Consider the following 19,067-nt stretch of genomic DNA (forward strand, 5'->3'; position numbering starts at 1 on the left):
TTAACCACATGTTTGCAAGTTTTTCTTTTTGTTTTCTTCCCCTGAAAACCCCTGAAGGCAAACTTATCACATGTATGCATCACATGTGCGTCTATGTGAGAGAAAACACAAACTACGGCGGTGGATTTCTTTCTAGAGATGTGTGATGCCACTGCTACGCACAACATCTTGGCATTCACGTGTGTTATTTTCTGCAAAAAAAAACAGAAACAAAGTGGCAGTTTTGGTTTCGTACCCATTTCACTAGATTTACTGTTTGAAACATGAGTTAAAGAAAGGCAAAAGATGATTCTTCACATTTCCAAGCGTGAATATATCTAATTGTATACTCCAAGTATTTATGATAAGAGAGTTAGGTTTTCAATAAGAGAAGTAGTCAGAGTGACTCAGCGTGAGTTTATAGGAACAAGTTTAACAATATAACAATTATATATTTATCTCCTGCTTGTTCCAACTGAAATGCACCACATGGACTCCACAACGTAGCAAATATTAACTCATGAAACAGACTTTGTTCTGTGTTACAAATACTCACGAGAGTGACTTGTATAAATTTGTAAAATAAAAGTGTAATAATTGTGTATTAATCTCCAGGTCCCTCCAGTTGAAATGTATCATTAGAGACTCTCAAAATCCTTGCCTCCTTAAAAGCTCACAAGAAAGAAAGAAGCAAAATCACTTAGTGGTAAAAACATCTTTTTGAACTCTATAAAAGAAGACTACGTGCAATCACTCTCACAGAGATAGCAAGTTGAGTGGGTTTTATGCCTAACAGCAGCAGAAGGCTGCATCTCAAGTGATGTTTCTAGAGCACTGACTGCATAACCTTATTGCTCTCCAGTATGACACGGAAACACTATAAATCTCCTGCAGGATTGATTACTGCAATGCTCTTATTTTTGGTCTTCCGAAGAAATCTTTGTTACCCCTGTAACTGCTTCAGAACTCGGCTGCACATGTTGATGACCAGAAAGAGCCCGGATTACACCAATTTTAAGCACTGTCTCTCAGTCAGTGTTTTCAACTTGATTGCCTTTATATGTACCTGTATAGCTACCTTTTTAAAACTTTTATTTCATTTTATCGCCAGTGTTTCCGTACAATGGGTTGGCGTCTAATATCTAGGTGGGAATGTAGGTGCAGTAAGGGCATAATGAAGGGGATCTATGTATGTTTTTGTTTATTTTCTGGTTTTAATGTGTACAGCACTTTGTGTTGTATCCTTATTGTATGAAAAGTGTGATATAAATAAAGTTTTGATTTTGATTACATTCATGTATTTAGCAGCTACAGACATGAGGTGGGATCTTGAAGGTGATTTTGCTCGCACAAAATGGCACGTGTGTGCAAAAGAGAAATGACATAAAACCAAAAAGATCGCAAAACAAGTGCTACATGTACTTATTAATGAAATGCAAATTCCTAGAGTGTATCTGCAGTCAGGAAACAGTCTGGACCTCTGTAATGATACTGTAAAAATAAACAAAAAAGACTTACTGGATAACTTGGGGGAAATTCATTAGTAACCTTTTAAGATGTTGAAAAACTTAGAACATCAGTGGTGGATTCTGTGCATAGAGGGCATTACAGATACAAGTACATGACAGACAGGATGGATGCTTCAGTGGAAAAACCGTCTGGTCCTGCAGACATGGAGGTTTCCAGTGACAAGCTTTTCTGCTGCAGGGGAGTTCGTAACAAGGTCCCTCTGACCTACAGAGAGGAACTGTATCACATCCTGAGGATGACGGGGCCTCTGGTAAATACTGATACTGTCTGCTTACACTTTTCTTCCTGTGTGTCATGTGATACCTGTATCACCAGTGGAACATTTTTGGTATTTGTCTTTCTAGCTGCTGTCTCGAATCCTCAATTACATGCTTCCGTTTGTGGTTACAATGTTTTGTGGCCGTCTGGGAAACGATGTGATGGCCGGCTATGGATTAGCTTCCGCTGTAAGTGGTTGTCTGTGGAGGCTGATGTAAGGAAATCATAAATAAAGACAAAGTTTCCAGGCACCTAGCAGATGGACAATAGATATTACAGCTATGAATTAGTGTTCTCTATATACCTATATTTCATATTCATTTCAGACCATTAACGTGAGCACAGCAGCGACAGGCACTGGTCTGGCACTGGCGTGTGATACTTTGGTGTCTCAGGTTTGGAAACTCATATTTAATTAGTTTTTTTCCCCCTGACCCCTAATTTCCCTTAATGCACATCCTAACTGTAACTATTTCTCACATTCATAAAATGATTAACTATGTCTGTGTGCTGCTTGAAGACCTTTGGTGGTAAGAACCTGCTGCGTGTGGGAGTGATCCTTCAGCGAGGCATCATTATCCTGCTATTGTTCTGTCTCCCCTGCTGGGGTCTCCTCATTAATGCAGAGGCCATCCTCTTATGTCTGGGCCAGGACCGTGAGGTGGCCCGGTAACTGAGCACACAGAACTTGCACATACAACTCAATCTTATTGTCAGTCAGAACAAGATACCCTCTCAACGCTAACAAGTGTCTACACTAACACTTGTCCTAGTCCCTACAGGAGTCATATGCAGTACAATAACTTTCAATAACATTTTTTGCCATAAATTAGCTTTTGAGTGGTAGCAGAGCTATCTAAGCCTGAACAGTGTATCTAACTATAATAGTCATTTCTTTAGCTTTGATTGGATCTGAATACATCTGCTTTTTTTTTTTACCCAGAATAGCTCAGCTGTATATTACAGCCTTCCTTCCTGCAGTGCCGGTGAGATGTGATTTTTCTCTCTGCTTTTTGTGCAAATTCAGTAGAGACACATATACACACCATTTTTTTTCTTTTTGCTAAATTTAAGCATTTTTGTCATAATTGTTTTTTAGGCAATGTTTCTACATCATCTTCAGGTGTCTTATCTACAGAACCAGGTTTGCTAATGCTGTGTACATAATTGCCTTTTCTTGTAATAGAATCACAGTTTGTTGTCTCAATCAGTGCGATACAGAGAGAAAGGTATGCTAAGCCTTGCATCATCTGGTGTTTGTGTACTCAGGGAATAATATTGCCACAAATGTACACTGCTGCTCTCGCAAATATTGCAAACGTGGTGACAAACTACATCTTTCTTTACTGGCTGGATCTTGGTGTTGGGTAGATATACTCATCTCAACTATCATTTTACACACGCACACACATATATACAGAAAAAAAAATGACATACTGGACTATCTCTGTGTCTTTGCATATGGCTTTCAGTGGCTCTGCAGCAGCCCACACTCTAGCTTGGATTTACATCTGCGCTTTTCTGTTTGTGTACATCTGGTGGAAGAAACTCCATGTATCAACATGGGGAGGTGAGATATTTAAAATGCATGCTCTCTCTGTGCTTGCACTAAAAAGTTCTATATAAACTGAGCGTCTCTCTCCCCCTGCAGGCTGGTCTGCAGAATCACTGCAGGAGTGGGGCTCCTACATGAAGCTGGCCATTCCCAGTACCTTAATGACTTGTTTTGAGTGGTGGGTTTATGAGTTTGGAGGATTCTTTGCAGGTAATCCCTATTTATGGTGTGAAATATATATATATTCAATTATCATGGAATATGTGCAATATACAGGATTAAACCAGTAAAGCCTGCTTCTAAGATAATTGGGTTTAGAGCTGGCAATACAGTCTGCAAAGGCTATAATTTATTCTGTGTCTGTAATGATCAGGAATGCTGGGTGAAGATGAGCTGGCAGCTCAACATGCTGTGATAATGGTGGCTTTCATTACTTACATGGTACTGTGTAGTGACTGCAAATCAGAACATTTCATTGTCGCCTCTTTCATAAAAAGTCTCAAATTTGGGTGATTTATTTAACTTTTTCCTTTCCTTTTTCAAAACAATGAATCCATAGTTCCCTCTTGGTGTTCAAGCTGCAGCATGTGCCCGTGTGGGCAATGCTCTTGGGGCTGGAGACACTGACAGGGCGATTCTATCAGCCAAGATGTCACTGGCTCTTGCAGGTTAGCTAAATGTGTTCTTCTGTGGTGTCTGATATTTATGAGTATTTCAAGTTAGAGTTTTTTTCCAGTATGACAGATTACTTACCTTTCCAGGTAGTTTTGCTGTTGTTGAAGGCCTCTTCCTGGGTGCTACTAAAACAATCATTGGATTCATCTTCACATCTGATGAGTGAGTCTGTGTACCTGTGTACCTAAACACCTGCGTATACAGTAGAAACTCTATACATGAGACTTTGGCTTAATTATCATTACAGAAAAATTGTAGCTCTGGTGTCACAGTTGATGAACGCTTATTGTTTCCTTCAATTTTTTGATGGCCTTGTGGTGAGTCTACCAGCTCTCGTTGTATTCAAAGCAACTATATTTGCAGCATGATTCCAAAGGCACCAGATTCATGTCAAATATGAAATTTGTTTTCCCCATCCCAGTGTGTGTGCACAGGCATCTTCTTGGGTACTGGCAAACAGAAGATACCAGCTGCGGCTAATCTCATTGGATACTACTGCATAGGGCTTTCATTGAGCATCACTCTGATGTTTGTTGTAAAACTAGGAGTGCTAGGTAATTACATCAAGTGGTCATATTTTGTTAGGTTCATAGACATGCAAGAAGAATAAATTGTTGCCTAGCAAGAGCCAGTTATTACAACTGATGCTCAGCGTGATTTCAACAGACCCATTTGTCTTTCTCTCTGCAGGTTTTTGGCTTGGACTGCTCATTTGCGTCATCTTACAGTCCACCTTTTACATCATTGTCATCTTCAAGCTGAACTGGAAGAGAATGACAGATGAGGTATATTAACTGACTAATATAACAATCAAGGTCATGCAGGGACTCAGCTGTTCATATACAGACAGAGATTTGTTGTTTTAATTTTTTGAGGCATCTGTGAGTGAGACAAAGCTGTACGTGAATATGAAAAATTTTGATTTGGTTTTGCAACTTTTCTATTTTTCAGGCTGTGAAACGAGCTCAGAAAAATACTTACATGGCAGCATTAGGCACGGATGTTGTTTCAGACACTGGCCAAACATCAAGCAATGGGAATGTAAGTGGTCCAATCTAAATTGGTTGATGTGTCTTGTTCTACTTTGTTATCAAGTAGAAGTAGCACTTCTACTACTTCTAGTTTTTTGTTTTATGTTTATTATTAAATTTCATTACATTTATCTTTATTTAACTTAATAAAGTAATGGAAAATACAATTCCTTTAAGTCAGTAGATGGCTACACACCAGTGAGTACCAAGTGCCAAGCGACACAGGGCGAACACGTGGACCACAACCCGAAGAGCAGCCATCTCTCCATCACTCAGCTGATCATCAGGCGAGGCCTCACTATGTTTGCAGCTGTTGGACTTCTTGCTGTGGGAGTAGGTGTGTACTTCCTTGTGCCTTTGCCAGAGACGATACCTGCAAACTCTACAATGGACAGGATTAATAGTACAGATACTCCTGATCAAATCTCCACCAGTGTGATGGTCACATTAGAGAGATAGCGTAAAAACACAGTGTTAAGCTCTTACAGAATGATTGTCTTGGACTGTTTCAGGACCCAACTGTAACAGATGTGATTCAAAAATAAGGTGAATTAATGGTGTTGGGTACATTTCATTTTCTTCAAATTATCATCATTATTAAGTAATAAATGACCTATTTCATCACAAAGTGATGAATGTGTATCTGATTGTTTTATCAGCATTTTGTTTTTAAGAATACATGTCAACAGTTGCTAAGTATAAATCCTGCCTGGAGATGAAAATTAAACTTTGTCTAATGACCAAAGAAACAATGCTGTTGACAGAAATGTAAATAGATGTTCCATTTTAATTATTAAAAAAAAAACATTTTAGGTTGAACTCTTTGGTGTGAATTTTTTTTTTTGCTTGTTTATTTGTTTGTTTTTGTCATGGTGAAGCCAAGCTGTTTATGTAGGGGTGGCCAAACTCAGACTGCATGATGTGGGATATAAAATAGAGTCCAGTTATTAATTTCTTTCTCCTTTTTTTCTGCATGGAAAAAATGAAATCATGAATTTATTTCACTCAATTTTTTTTAGAAATATTTTAAAAACATATCTATGTTGCTCAGGTGATAAGAATTTCATGTCTTTGCATTGTTAAATGCAAAGCTGTAAAAAACAGCAGTATAGAAATGTTTCTGTCTCAAAAATAGTTATTGGATCCTGTTTTAAGAGTATGCACTTGTCCCCCTAAAAGCCTTCACCCTCATATATGTTAGGTAGCTCGAGTGTTATAGTAGCTCTGGGTTATGGAGACCTTAGTTGATCTTTCTCTGCTCTGAGAACCTCTATTACCTCTTGGTTCTGCTGTGTGGCCTCCTCCTGGTAGGACATACCTGAAACACCTCACTTCACCCCACGTCCTAAGGGGGACGTCCTGATCATATGTCCAAGACATCTCAACCAGCTCTTTTAAATGTGGAGGTGCAACTACAATCATCCACTTGTTTTTGTGTGTCAAGTCTCTAAGAGATTTATTAATGAAGGTATCAAAAGGACATCCTTCCACAAGACACTCACAAATGTTTATTTTATGATCACATTTCCCTCTTTACTCCTTTTCTATTGTTAACACCTCTTTGATGGTTGAGTTCTTAATTACCACTTTCAATTTGGCTTGAGAAGGCATTAAGTAAGCTATTTCATGTTTCTAGGATGCTGGATTGTTTAAGAAGTCTGTGAAATACTACAAGAGATTACATTATCAGATTTTCTCCAACAATGGCCTTTTTTTGGTCTACCATTGTGCAAATGTTTGATCTTTGCAGTTCTAAAATCCTGATGTTATTATTTTTGTAAAATTTCCTCAGCTGACCACAACTAGAGGTAGTTACTTGTGTTTTACACACGTTTAATCACCCAGATCAAAACATTCTTGCTTTCAAGTCCTCACCCCCATCTTTGCCTTTGTTGTGGTTGCTGAGTGTTTCTCTCTTCCTTCTCACAATCTGTGTTGTTTCAGCTGGACTTTGTTTTGCTCCAAGGCAGCTGTGGCTGCATCCTTTGCAGCATCCTGGAGTGCAACTAAGATGACTGTGTGAGAGTATAGAGAAAGGTTTTAGTGGAAGAACATACATTAGCATCTGGGACTGCAGACATGGAGAGGTCCAGCGGCAAACGTTTTTGTTGTAGACGGGTGTGCCACAGGCTTCCTGTGGCACACAGAGAGGAACTGTACCACATCCTGAAGATGACAGGTCCTCTGGTAAGTACTGGGATTGCTCACGTGCCATGATCTTTCTTTAACAGACCACGTAGATGGAGATTATCCTTGCTGATGATACAACAGAAGACTGATGACAGTCTTTCTGTTTTTAAAAAAAGTTTAAGATGTCAGGAAAACACACTTTCACAGATGTGACAATAAAACTGAAACAATATTTGGCACTTTTTACTCGCTGAATAATGACTGCAAACTGCAGGAAATAAACTTGTCAGGAAATCTGTGTACCACGATAATTAGTTGCAGTATGTAATGGTTTATTTTTAAATTACTTGTCATGTAATAGTGGTATCACTCCTGCAACATTTTTGGTATTTGTCTTTCTAGCTGCTCTCTCGAATCCTCAATTACATGCTTCCGTTTGTGGTTACAATGTTCTGTGGCCGTCTGGGAAATGACGTGATGGCTGGCTATGGATTAGCTTCTGCTGTAAGTCATCTGTATGCTCCACTGATGTTTTGAAGCTTACTCGAAAAATGGATTAAATGAAGAAGTAATTACGAGGATGCTGATGGAAGAAAAGGAATTGTTACTTAAGTCAGCAAGATAATTGTCTCGTAATCACTCGTCAACAACACTTATGATTTAATCTATGCTAAGCACTTGACACTTGCTCTTAAGAATCACTCAAGTTTTGCTTATAATAGTTTGCATTCATTTCAGACAATTAATATTACCACTGCAGCAACAGGATTTGGTCTGGGACTGGCATGTGATACTTTGGTGTCTCAGGTCTGTAAAACCAAGTCAACATGATGCTATCATACACTGGAATTTTTTGCTTTCCCTTTTTTCTTGCTGCCATCTTTAAAATGTTCATTATCCTGACAGACTTTTGGTGCTAAAAATCTACTCCGGGTGGGCGTGATCCTTCAGCGGGGCATAATCATCCTCTTGTTGTTCTGTCTGCCTTGCTGGGGTCTCCTCATTAATGCTCAGGCCATCCTATTATGTGTGGGCCAGAACCCTGAGGTGGCCAGGTAACTAACAGCAGCAAATATACAGTAATATTATTGATACAACTGGCATAGATATGGGTACATTTAAACATGAAACCTGATCTTCTCAGGAATAACATCTGTGCATTAAAACCATTTCTGGTTGCCAAAGATTCACTAAACAGAATCACAATACAAATTAAGTGAATGTCAAAATGATCTCAACTAATCGTATAAAACTGAACCAATGTTCCCTCTAATTTTTCATGCGTCTGAGCGAACACAAACTCCCTGAGCGGTCCCTTGGACCACTGTGAGCAACAGCAGACGTGAGCACTGTGGTCACGCCAGCATCGAATCCATCCAAGCTACATGGTTTACTAAAATAATCAAATTGCAGCATTTATGTTAGACTACTTTTAATTAACTGCTTTAGCCCACATACAATGAAAATTAAAAAAAATCTTGTTCATGACCTGTGTAGTATGTTAAAACTATTGGAAGTAAAAATAACTTGAACTCAAATTTTGAAAACACAACTTTCTTTTTTTATATACACTCAACAAAAATATAAACGCAACACCTTTGTTACTGCTCCCATTCCCCATGGGATAGACGTAGAGACCTAAAATTCATTCCAGATACACAATATAACCATCCCTCCCAAACAGTGGTCACAAATCAGTCCAAATGTGTGGTAGTGGGCACATCTGCCATATTGAGATAATCCATCCCACCTCACAGGTGTGCCACATCAGGATGCTGATCTGACATCATGAGTAGTGCACAGTTGTACCTCAGACTGCCCACAACAAAAGGCCACCCTGGAATGTGCAGTTTTGTCTCACAGCAAAATGCCACAGATGCCACAAGCAATGAGGGAGCGTGCAATTGGCATGCTGACAGCAGGAATGTCAACCAGATCTGTCGCCCGTGCATTGAATGTTCATTTCTCAACCATAAGCCGTCTCCACAGGCGTTTCAGATAAATATGGCAGCACATCCAACCGGCCTCACAACCGCAGACCTCGTGTAACCACACCAGCCCAGGACCTCCACATCCAGCAGGTTCACCTCCAAGATCGTCTGAGACCAGCCACCCAGACAGCTGCTGGAACAATTGGTTTGCACAACCAAACAATTTCTGCACAAACTGTCAGAAACCGTCTCAGGGACGCTCAACTGCATGCCCGTCGTCCTCATCGGGGTCTTGACCTGACTCCAGCTCGTCGCCGTAACAGACTTGTGTGGGCAAATGCTCACATTCGATGGCGTCTGGCACGTTGGAGAGGTGTGCGCTTCACGGATGAATCATGGTTCACATTGTTCAGGGCAGATGGCAGCTGAGAATGTCCCAGTTCTTGCATGGCCAGCATACTCACCGGACATGTCACCCATTGAGCATGTTCGGGATGTGCTTGACCGGCGTATACGACAGCATGTACCAGTTCCCACGAATATCCAACAACCTCGCACAGCCATTGAAGTGGAGTGGACCAACATTCCACAGGCCACAACTGACAATCTGATAGACTCCATGCGACGATGTGTTGCACTGCATGAGGCAAATGGTGGTCACACCAGATACTGACCAGTTCTGGGTCCCCAGACCTCCAATAGCGCAAACAACTGCACATTCCAGGGTGGCCTTTTGTTGTGGGCAGTCTGAGGTACACCTGTGCACTACTCATGATGTCAGATCAGCATCCTGATGTGGCACACCTGTGAGGTGGGATGGATTATCTCAATATAGCAGATGTGCCCACTACCACACATTTGGACTGATTTGTGACCACTGTTTGGGAGGGATGGTTATATTGTGTATCTGGAATGAATTTTAGGTCTCTACGTCCATCCCATGGGGAATGGGAGCAGTAACAAAGGTGTTGCGTTTATATTTTTGTTGAGTGTATATATATAAAGCTCTGACTTGTATTATGAGCAGAGATGGGCAGTAACGCGTTACTGTAATCCGATTACTTTTAAGTAAGTAATCAGTAATTAGTTACTGATTACTTTTTTCAAGTAACTTGACCAGCTGATTATGAGTATGAGTCTGTGGTCTGGGAGAGAGTCCTGTAACTCTCTGTCTGCAAAATACAGTATATAATGACCAATGTTGGGCAGTTAATTAAATAGTTACTTCTTCAAAAAAAGTTACTGAGTTATGCAAACAACAAAGTTTTTTGCAGCTGTTTACCTAAAAATGCAACCAAGGCATTTTTTAAAATAAACATTTCAAACCATTTACAGAACAATCAGCTGTTCTGCATCAAATCTGATGCCACACAAATTATTTGTGTCACTCCAAAAAATAATTTCTGTCCACTATGAGATAAAGGAGAACAACAGCCTGATACCTGCAGGCCTGACAACAGGAGATGTATCACTCCTGTAACACCTGTAACATTCAGTAGTCGTCTCATTGTTCTGACACACACAACAAAACTATTGACTACACTACACACTAACTACACAAGATTTGCGCTAAACGTCGCAAATCTCTCACATCTTAAAACACCGCCGCCATTCCTAAAACTTGCCCCCTTCCTAAACAACTAAATGCCATGTTGCCATATCATTTTTTGATTATTTTTATCATAACTCTGGTTTTACGTGGCCCATCAACACAATTTAAAAACTGGTATAAAGTTCACACTTTTTCTGTCAGTTGTTCCGTCTGTCCTGCTCACATCTCCAATGGTTGTGCACGTTGTCATTAACGTGGCTTCACTCCACATCAGCCACGCCGCTTTGCTAGCTAAAACACCAGTGTCGGCACATAAGGACGCTGTCATAGCCTGTCAACGACGTTCATTAGCTGCGTATATACGAATGTGAATCGCATTATTGGCTGGCCTATGGGATAAGGTGGCATCGTTCTAATTCCATACGGGAGCAGCCAGTCACTTACTGACTAACACCGCAAAACAGAATTGTTTAAGTTTTAATTGTAATTTCAATTCAGGTTAGATTTTTTTTTGTTGCCAACACAGATTTTCTGTGCGCAGAGACCATGCCAGCAAAGCGCAATTGCGCACGCGCGCAGCTTAGAGGGAACATCGATCACAGTCATTCTGATTACCTTTTTGCTTTATTCAAGGAATTACCAAATATGTCTTAGGAGCTTCACTAGCTATGCTCAAACTGCTCTTGTTAAGGTCTCAAACAATCTGCTGCTGACTGTGTGCTCTTCTCTATTTTCATTCTCCCTGACCTCATCTCAGCCTTGCATATTGTGGACCAGAACATTTAATTCAGTCAGTCTAAAGAACAGTGCTGGTATCAGTGATGTGACGCTGGATTGGTTTATGTCAGGTCTATCAAACAAGTAATTTTCAGTAATGACTGACAAAGCCTCATCTTCTCATTCAAATGGATGGAGTTGATTTTCACTGCTATGCAGGCACAAATGTCCTATAATCTGTTACCGCTGATATCTCACATATTAGGTCCCGTCTAGCTGAATTAGGAACTGGATGTCTAAAAACATTCTAAACCTGAATGATCATAAAATTGAAGTAATTATAATTACACCCTCGTCCCCCAGCACTAGCAGCACTTTTGATCTTTTTTCTAATCTGGGTCTCCTACAGTATTTAAAAATGTCTGGAGAGAGACTCATAACCTGGGGTAATTTTGGGTCCAAGCTCTCTCTTTTATATGCAGGTGTTTAAAGTTATGCAGTCCTGTTTCATTCCGCTTAGGCAGATATCATTCCTATCTCATTTTGGTTAAGGTCATCCATGCTTTTATGTCCTCTGGACTTGACCACTGTAATGCACTTTATTCATCGTCATAACATAAATAAGATACAAATAATTCAAACTGCAGCTGACAGGCTTTTAACAGATAGCAAAATAAGTGACCAGATGAAATCAGTCTTTACAGCTCTTCACTTCCTACCTGTTAGCCTTAGAAATGATTTTACGGCTCATTTTTGAAGCCTAACTTTGTTAAGCACCTGTCTGCATATCTAAGCTGCTGTATCCATATGAAACTTCCTGCTGCCTGAAATATTCAGACATGCCTGATGCCTCTGCCTAATGACCTCAGGCTTCTTCTAAATGCATTTTTACTTTTTGGCTTTTTAAACCCACTAATGTCTTACTGACCAAAGCAACTTCTTTAATGAGCAAGATTGCATGAGTACTGGTTTCTCTTCAATTTGAAATTGCTTTTGTTTCTACTGAAATTATTTATTTTTAGTTGTTTGTGTAGTTCAGTACAACTTTATTTTGAAAAGGCCTTTATGAATACATATAAACTAAAATGTAAAATGTACTAGATGTACTCACATGCACTTCTTGCTTTCAGAATAGCCCAGCTGTATATCACTGCCTTCCTGCCTGCTGTGCCAGTGAGTCGCTGCTTTTCTCCTTAACCTTTATACAAACATTCAAAACCAATGTTTGACGTTTTTTGTGCTGTGCAATAATTTATTATTCTTCCATAGGCAATGTTTCTACATCATCTTCAGGTGTCTTACCTGCAGAACCAGGTCCATTTCTCTATTCCGATCCCGTACTGGTTTTACAGATATCGTAAATGTTTCTAAAACTAATTACAATTTTGGTGGAAAAGGAAATGTAATCACGCTGACTACATTTTGTATTCTCAGGGAATCATACTGCCACAAATGTATAGTGCTGCTCTGGCAAACATTGCAAATGTGGTGACAAACTATATTTTTATTCACTGGCTGGATCTGGGTGTTAGGTATGCGAACTCACACTCATATCACTTTAATGCTTTAATTCTGAATAAAAGAATTTAACACTGATATCAACCCAAATGTCTTGCAGTGGCTCTGCAGCTGCAAATACTCTGTCTCAGATTTACATCTGTACTTTTCTGTTTGCTTACATTTTGTGGAAGAGGCTTCATGTAACAACATGGGGAGGTATACTGAGAACAGTGATGATCTCATGCACCATCTTCTTCTTTTCCCTAGTTTTATATAAATGAGCGTCTCTCTCCCCCTGCAGGCTGGTCTGTGGAATCACTGCAGGACTGGGGCTCCTACATGAAGCTGGCTATTCCCAGTACATTAATGAAATGCTTTGAGTGGTGGGTTTATGAGTTTGGGGGATTCTTTGCAGGTAATCCTTTTTTTTTCCTTTTAGATGATCATAGACAATCTAAAAATATTTGAATCATGCCTGCTCTTTCTTCTTTGTCTGTAACAATCAGGAATGCTGAGTGAAAATGAGCTGGCAGCCCAGCACGCTGTCATGATGGTGACTGTCATAACATATATGGTAAGGTTTAATCACTACAAATCAGAGAATTAAATTCTCCCTTTAAAATATTTCTTTGGTTGCTTTGAACCACCTGAGAGCAAATTTTCTCCTATACTTTTTTTCATAATAATGAATCCATAGTTCCCTCTTGGTATTCAAGCTGCGGCATGTGCCCGGGTGGGTAATGCTCTTGGTGCAGGAGACACCGGCAGAGCACTCCTAACTAGCAAGATGTCCCTTACTCTTGCAGGTCAGTTAGAAATGTATCGTGATTTATATTCGTTTCCCATAACTTTATTACCGTTATACAGATTTTGGAGCTCTTGTTTTCTAGGTAGCATTGCAGTTGTAGAAGGCCTTGTCCTTGGCTCCGTCAAAACAGTGATTGGCTTCATCTTCACATCAGATGAGTGAGTTCAGCTGCATTCACATTTCACTAACAGTAATATTCCTAAACACTGTTGTTGCATTCAAAGATTGGCAAGGATGTGCAAAACCTTAATTAAACCTTTTCTTTCAGGAAGATCATAGGTCTGGTCTCACAGCTGATGAATGCTTACTGTTTCCTTCAGTTCTTTGATGGTCTCGTGGTGAGTTTTAGTTACACTTGGCAGCGCGTGTATGCTCCTAAAAGCATGACAAGTAAATCTAATATAAAGTTTATCTCTGTTTCATCCAAGTGTGTGTGCACGGGCATTTTCTTAGGCACAGGGAAACAGAAGATTCCAGCTGTGGCTAATTTCATTGGATACTACTGCATAGGGCTTTCTCTAAGTATCACGTTGACATTCGTTGCAAAACTAAGAGTGTTGGGTAATTGCACAAAGTGATGCTTTTTTTGTAATTTACTAAAATGAGCTTTTAAAGTGAAGCTTGCCTTGCACTTAAGTAATTTGTCATTTTCTCTGCAGGTTTCTGGCTTGGACTGCTTGTTTGTGTCATTTTACAATCTACCTTCTACATTATTGTCATCTTTAAGCTGAACTGGGAACAAATCACTGAGGAGGTATCATATGAAAACAACCAATAAAGATACTGTGCCTCAAATTGAAGATCAGTTTATACTTAGCTTCCAAGACCCAAAAAATATTAATGAATCTATTGCTTACACTGACTTTTCATATTTATAGGCTGTGAAACGGGCTCAGAAAAATCCTTCGTTATTAGGAAGAGCTCCCGTGACAGGCACTGTGGAAACCAGCACCCAAGATCAAACATCAAGTAATGTGAGTCTATGTAACAGTTACAGTCAGCAATAGCAACAATTAATCTAAATTTCTTGACATAGTTTTGTTTTTCTTAAACCGTTCTTGATTACATTTATATTATGTTTTCTTCCATTACTGACATATATATATAGTACTGTGCAAAAGTCCTGAGCCACCCTTTGCTCTTTTGACATGACTTGCTTTTCTACTCATTTCAGTCCTTGTACATGGCCATTTTCAGAGGAATGATTTCCTTGTATTTGCTAAGTCACTTTGCACTTACCTATGAATCATGGAAGCTTTAAAAGGAAACTTTTTTTAGTCTTGTGTCAACATAACAGCTAAATTAGCAAAGAATGGATTTTAAATTGTATCTGTACCCATTTTCCCAGCAAAATATTTTTAAAAAGTGGAGAAATTAGATTTTCGCAGAGTACTATATACTATTGCAGTGGTGGATGCTCATATTCAACATGGCCAGATTTTCAAAGAGTTAGTAACCCCTATGTGCTAAAAGCTCAGTTTTCACACTTCTATATGCTGGATTGATTGCAGATGTTTTTTTTTCCCTTTTCTTTGCTCTGCATGATTGCAGTGAGCACAGCACGTCCTTCATACAGATACTTCATGCACACAGGTTATGACCACAGCAGTGTGACCAACCTGCTGGTGTTTTTGTTTCATTTTTCCTAGCTGATGGATGGCTATATGTCTGTGAGCACTGAGTGCCAAGACAGGGGCACTGTGGTGCAGGATCGAGATGTGACACAGAAGCTGAAGGGCAGCCGCCTCTCCATCACCCAACTGATCCTCAGGCGAGGCCTCATTATGTTTGCTGCAGTTGCACTTCTTGCTGTGGGAGCAGGTGTTCACTTCCTTGTGCCTTTGCCCGAGACCAACTCTACTGTGGACTCGATCAACACTACATATACTCCTGATCAAATTTTCTCCACCATGTTGGTGCCAGATGAAGAGTCAGAGTGAACAATAGATAACTGCAATGATTCTGTTTAATGTTGTAAGAACAGAAAATCTGATGTTGCCTTCTCAAACCAGTTTTAGTTTGATTTGTTTGTCTCTGCAAGGTGTTGTAGACTGAACACAGGCAAATATAATGCTCGTTCATTGATTAATCAAGAGACCATTCATTCATTTCCTGCTCGTCTGCCTTTGTGCCTGCTTGTGCCATCCGTTACTGTCTGCTTTGTAATGCAAATGCTAGCATATTGCTGAGACCTCCCAGAAAAGCAGCACTGGAGTTATTTCCCTGAACGAGACAGACATTACTCATGTTCAGGTAGCCAAGTTGGTGATAAGTAGGTTCAAAATAATACCAACAGCCAAGATGAACAACATGAAAGCTAGAGCCAAGCCTCTACGCAGAACCAGAGTCCTGAAAGAGAGCTCTCCTTCAGCTGTCCTCACTGTTGTTTCCACCTGAACATCCATCAGATCAATGGTGTCTGCTTGACCCACTGAGTTACCAGAGTCTTCTAGTTGGGTACCTGGACATAAATATATGCAAATGTTCCATGTTAGGGATCATGAAATTATAATTGTTATTCAAAATATTGTTCACAGTTTGGAAGTTTTCTATATTAATTGCTGTATAATCAATATCTAAAATCTCTGAATTGTTTTTTGTTTGTTAGTTTTTTTTATGGTTCTATCTGCTGATCCAACTGAGTGCTTTTTTAGTGTTGCCATAGATTGTGAAGTTAAAGATGTTAAAGGACATTTAAAAAAGATGAAGATCTTGGTTTCTGATTGTTTAGCAAATACCAATTTGCAGACAAAAATTTGGACTTTGAACATTTCATACTTTTAGACCATGCATGATTAAAAAAAAAAGTAGTAAGGACACTTACTACATACAAACATATCAAAATGACAACAATAATAAAATAGCTATAAAATATGTTATAGACCTTTAAAAGTGTTAAATGTATTTACTTCTACATGTAGATTGTGCTTTTTTAGTTTACCCTGTCTACAGCAACTAAAGCATGACACTTTTAGGATTATTGTCAAAGATAAATTGTAAGTCACACCACTTGGTGAAGTGAAGGTAGGAAAAGATTTTAGCCTTTGTTTAATATTAAAGAAGTTACTGGTGACATAATGCTGTCCTAACCTTTCCGCACTCAACACATTTTATTGTGGCTTGAATATGACAAAGGTAGTTTGCACATACATATGGAGACATTGTTGCAATAATCAAACTAAAAACAACATAATTCATTTCTGGTGGCGCAGGATACATTTGTCGCAGGTTTTGCAACAAATTTGTCCTGCGTCATTTTTGGGTCCACAATGTGGTTATTGAAGATTTGGGGACACAACAGTCTGTAAAATCTTTTTGAATAATGTAGATACATAATTCAAATACACAAACAAGATTCATTAAATATTCTTCTAAAGGTATCTTTTAAACTCTGTATGTTCTACTTCCACACAGAACTGTTTTGTTTCTCGTGATGAACAGGATAAACACTTTTCAGCCAAATTAAATAATTTGTGAAAACTGTCCCTTACCTGTGTCTGTGGAGCTTACATGCACTCCTGCTCTGATCTGAGCCTGCAAGACGAATCAATGCGTGATCCTTTAATCATAAAGAGACAGTCGAAAACTACTGAAAATTAAATATTTATCCTTAAACACAAACCTCAACTGTGACATTTTTCCAGTTCATTCTGATTAGATAGAAAATCAGGAATAAGCATTGCAGGAACACACAGGTTAACAAGCCTGTCCACAGACCTGAGGAAAACAAAACATGTTTTTCTTTAAGAGGAGGAAGGAGATGTTGATGCTGTGGTAGAAATCAAATGAAAAAAAGAACTGTAGGGACAAAAATAACATGGATACAAACAGCTGATGGTTGAAAACATCTCACCCATGATTCCTAATTTGGCTGCAAACATCAGTGACACTCCAATCGGAAAGCCAACACCATAATATCCCAAAATATTGCAAATAGCTCCAACTCTCTGTTTGCCTGCTCCTCTTATTATGCCACACACGGCAGCCTAGTGACGCAAAAAGGATAAAGACATGGTTAAGTACCCACAAACACATACTTTATGGGATGTTTCTGGGGTATGGCAGATACTCACAGATGTTGCATCGAGTAGAATGAAAGGAGCATAAAAAGATAGGACATCTGAAACCCTTTGCCTGATTTGTCTGAAAGAAGAGAGTCTAAATTTTTAAAGTGAGACTGGTGAGTTTGTAAACACATATTTTTGTGTAATTTGAGCCTTGTGCAACATTATACAATTATGCTGTCTTAGGAACAGGAAATATGTAAATAATTATCAGCACAGCTGAGTGCAGCTACCATAAACCTTTGTGTCTATTCAGTATAAGAGAGATTATGTAAGCGAAGGATGACAGTAACTTATGTAAGGGTAAAAGGTCGTTTATGAGGCCTGCTATCTCCCCTAGACTTGATACTGAAATTGCATGTGTAAGTGTAACCCATGCTGGTATTTCCTTCCTTTTTTCTTTTAAAGTAACAACTGCTGCGATTTATAAAACAAACAAAAAAAACATAAAATTATATACGCACTCATCATATGTAAAAACATAAGAGATGTGGTCCTTTAGGCTCCCGATGAGAGTTGACAAACATATAGACACTGACACTGCAGTAAAGACAGAAATATAATTAAAGATTTACCTTTTTCGGGAGCAACATGCCTTAACAGTCTTTTTCCTTATAGGATCGAAACCCTTTCTCGAGGGCACATCATAGGTAGGTAAAGAGAAGTGAAAATATTCACGCTTTCTGCTAACATTTATAATTACGGAGACTGTTTAAAATTTCTAAGCTACTTTTGTGCTTCCTTCTGGAGAGCAAAATTGGAATTATGCAACATTAAATTATGTAATTAATTACCTTTAATTGACTGTCTTTAAAATATTTTCAAATGAATATTAGACAAAAAACTAACAAAAAAAAAAACAAAACACACGGCAAAGAAATAAACATTGATGCATTCTGACCTGCACAGAACATTGACATCTTAGCAGACAGCTTGGCCTGCTCCGTTTCTCCACCTCCCAAAGCATTTCCAACTCTTACACTGCCCGCTATGCTGAAACCCAAAGGGAACTAAAAATAAAAAAGTTGTTACATTGGATGGATGTAAAATGAGAAAATTCTTTATGAATAAAGTTTTTTGGCAGTGCAGAGGGTTTGTTCACATCAAAAGGGCTCACCATGTATGCAACATTTGCCAGTTGATACACAACTGACTGAGCTCCGAGTTCCACTTCATTTATGAGACCTGTCAATGACAGACAGCGGATAGATTTCAGAGCTGCTTTTCTACAGTCAAAGGCATCCCAAAGTGGCCTGTGGCATTACCTGCTAGAAAGCCTCCAATCTCATATGTCCACCATTCAACACATAGCATGACCATGCCAGGGACAGCCAGGT

General features: G+C 39.1%; 3 protein-coding genes across 7 annotated transcripts in view; 2 read left to right on the forward strand and 1 right to left on the reverse strand.

Annotated features, from left to right (window-relative positions):
- Positions 1–1,600: 1,600 nt before the first annotated feature.
- On the forward strand, positions 1,601–5,487 carry LOC113036423 (multidrug and toxin extrusion protein 1-like). The gene is made up of 17 exons (XM_026192773.1): positions 1,601–1,759; positions 1,854–1,955; positions 2,094–2,162; positions 2,288–2,436; positions 2,711–2,753; positions 2,867–2,911; positions 3,037–3,134; positions 3,240–3,337; positions 3,419–3,532; positions 3,696–3,763; positions 3,882–3,990; positions 4,084–4,159; positions 4,245–4,314; positions 4,419–4,551; positions 4,688–4,782; positions 4,949–5,038; positions 5,206–5,487. Exons 1-17 carry the CDS (start codon positions 1,601–1,603, stop codon positions 5,485–5,487), a joined length of 1,800 nt encoding a protein of 599 aa, XP_026048558.1.
- A 1,557-nt stretch (positions 5,488–7,044) lies between these two features.
- On the forward strand, positions 7,045–15,617 carry LOC113035892 (multidrug and toxin extrusion protein 1-like). Of its 4 annotated transcripts, XM_026191749.1 has the most exons (17): positions 7,045–7,215; positions 7,561–7,662; positions 7,897–7,965; positions 8,065–8,213; positions 12,489–12,531; positions 12,628–12,672; positions 12,793–12,890; positions 12,977–13,074; positions 13,160–13,273; positions 13,365–13,432; positions 13,556–13,664; positions 13,749–13,824; positions 13,935–14,004; positions 14,095–14,227; positions 14,326–14,420; positions 14,545–14,640; positions 15,316–15,617. In XM_026191749.1, the coding sequence occupies exons 1-17, from the start codon at positions 7,108–7,110 to the stop codon at positions 15,604–15,606; spliced, it is 1,764 nt and encodes a 587-aa protein (XP_026047534.1). In that variant the 5' UTR covers positions 7,045–7,107; the 3' UTR covers positions 15,607–15,617. The 4 variants fall into 4 exon arrangements, with proteins under 4 accessions (XP_026047534.1, XP_026047533.1, XP_026047532.1 ...); XM_026191748.1 differs by having other exon boundaries at positions 13,556–13,824; XM_026191747.1 differs by having other exon boundaries at positions 13,935–14,227.
- The window catches only part of slc47a3 (solute carrier family 47 member 3), a 29,098-nt gene continuing 25,645 nt past the window's right edge, over positions 15,615–19,067 (reverse strand). Inside the window, exons 9-17 of one of the 2 annotated variants that reach the window (XM_026191750.1) lie at positions 18,996–19,067; positions 18,848–18,915; positions 18,632–18,740; positions 18,195–18,270; positions 17,740–17,809; positions 17,520–17,652; positions 17,289–17,383; positions 17,158–17,200; positions 15,615–16,127 (exon numbers count right to left, since the gene is read on the reverse strand). The exon at positions 18,996–19,067 is cut by the window's right edge and continues 42 nt beyond it. In XM_026191750.1, the coding sequence (XP_026047535.1) occupies positions 15,916–16,127; positions 17,158–17,200; positions 17,289–17,383; positions 17,520–17,652; positions 17,740–17,809; positions 18,195–18,270; positions 18,632–18,740; positions 18,848–18,915; positions 18,996–19,067 (878 nt within the window). In that variant the 3' untranslated portion in view covers positions 15,615–15,915. Of the gene's footprint in view, positions 16,128–17,157; positions 17,201–17,288; positions 17,384–17,519; positions 17,653–17,739; positions 17,810–18,194; positions 18,271–18,631; positions 18,741–18,847; positions 18,916–18,995 lie in introns of those variants that run through there. The other variant, XM_026191751.1, reaches the window with a different exon arrangement.

The sequence above is a fragment of the Astatotilapia calliptera genome, chromosome 14, assembly GCF_900246225.1.
Source record: "Astatotilapia calliptera chromosome 14, fAstCal1.2, whole genome shotgun sequence".
Taxonomy (NCBI): Eukaryota; Metazoa; Chordata; class Actinopteri; order Cichliformes; family Cichlidae; genus Astatotilapia; species Astatotilapia calliptera.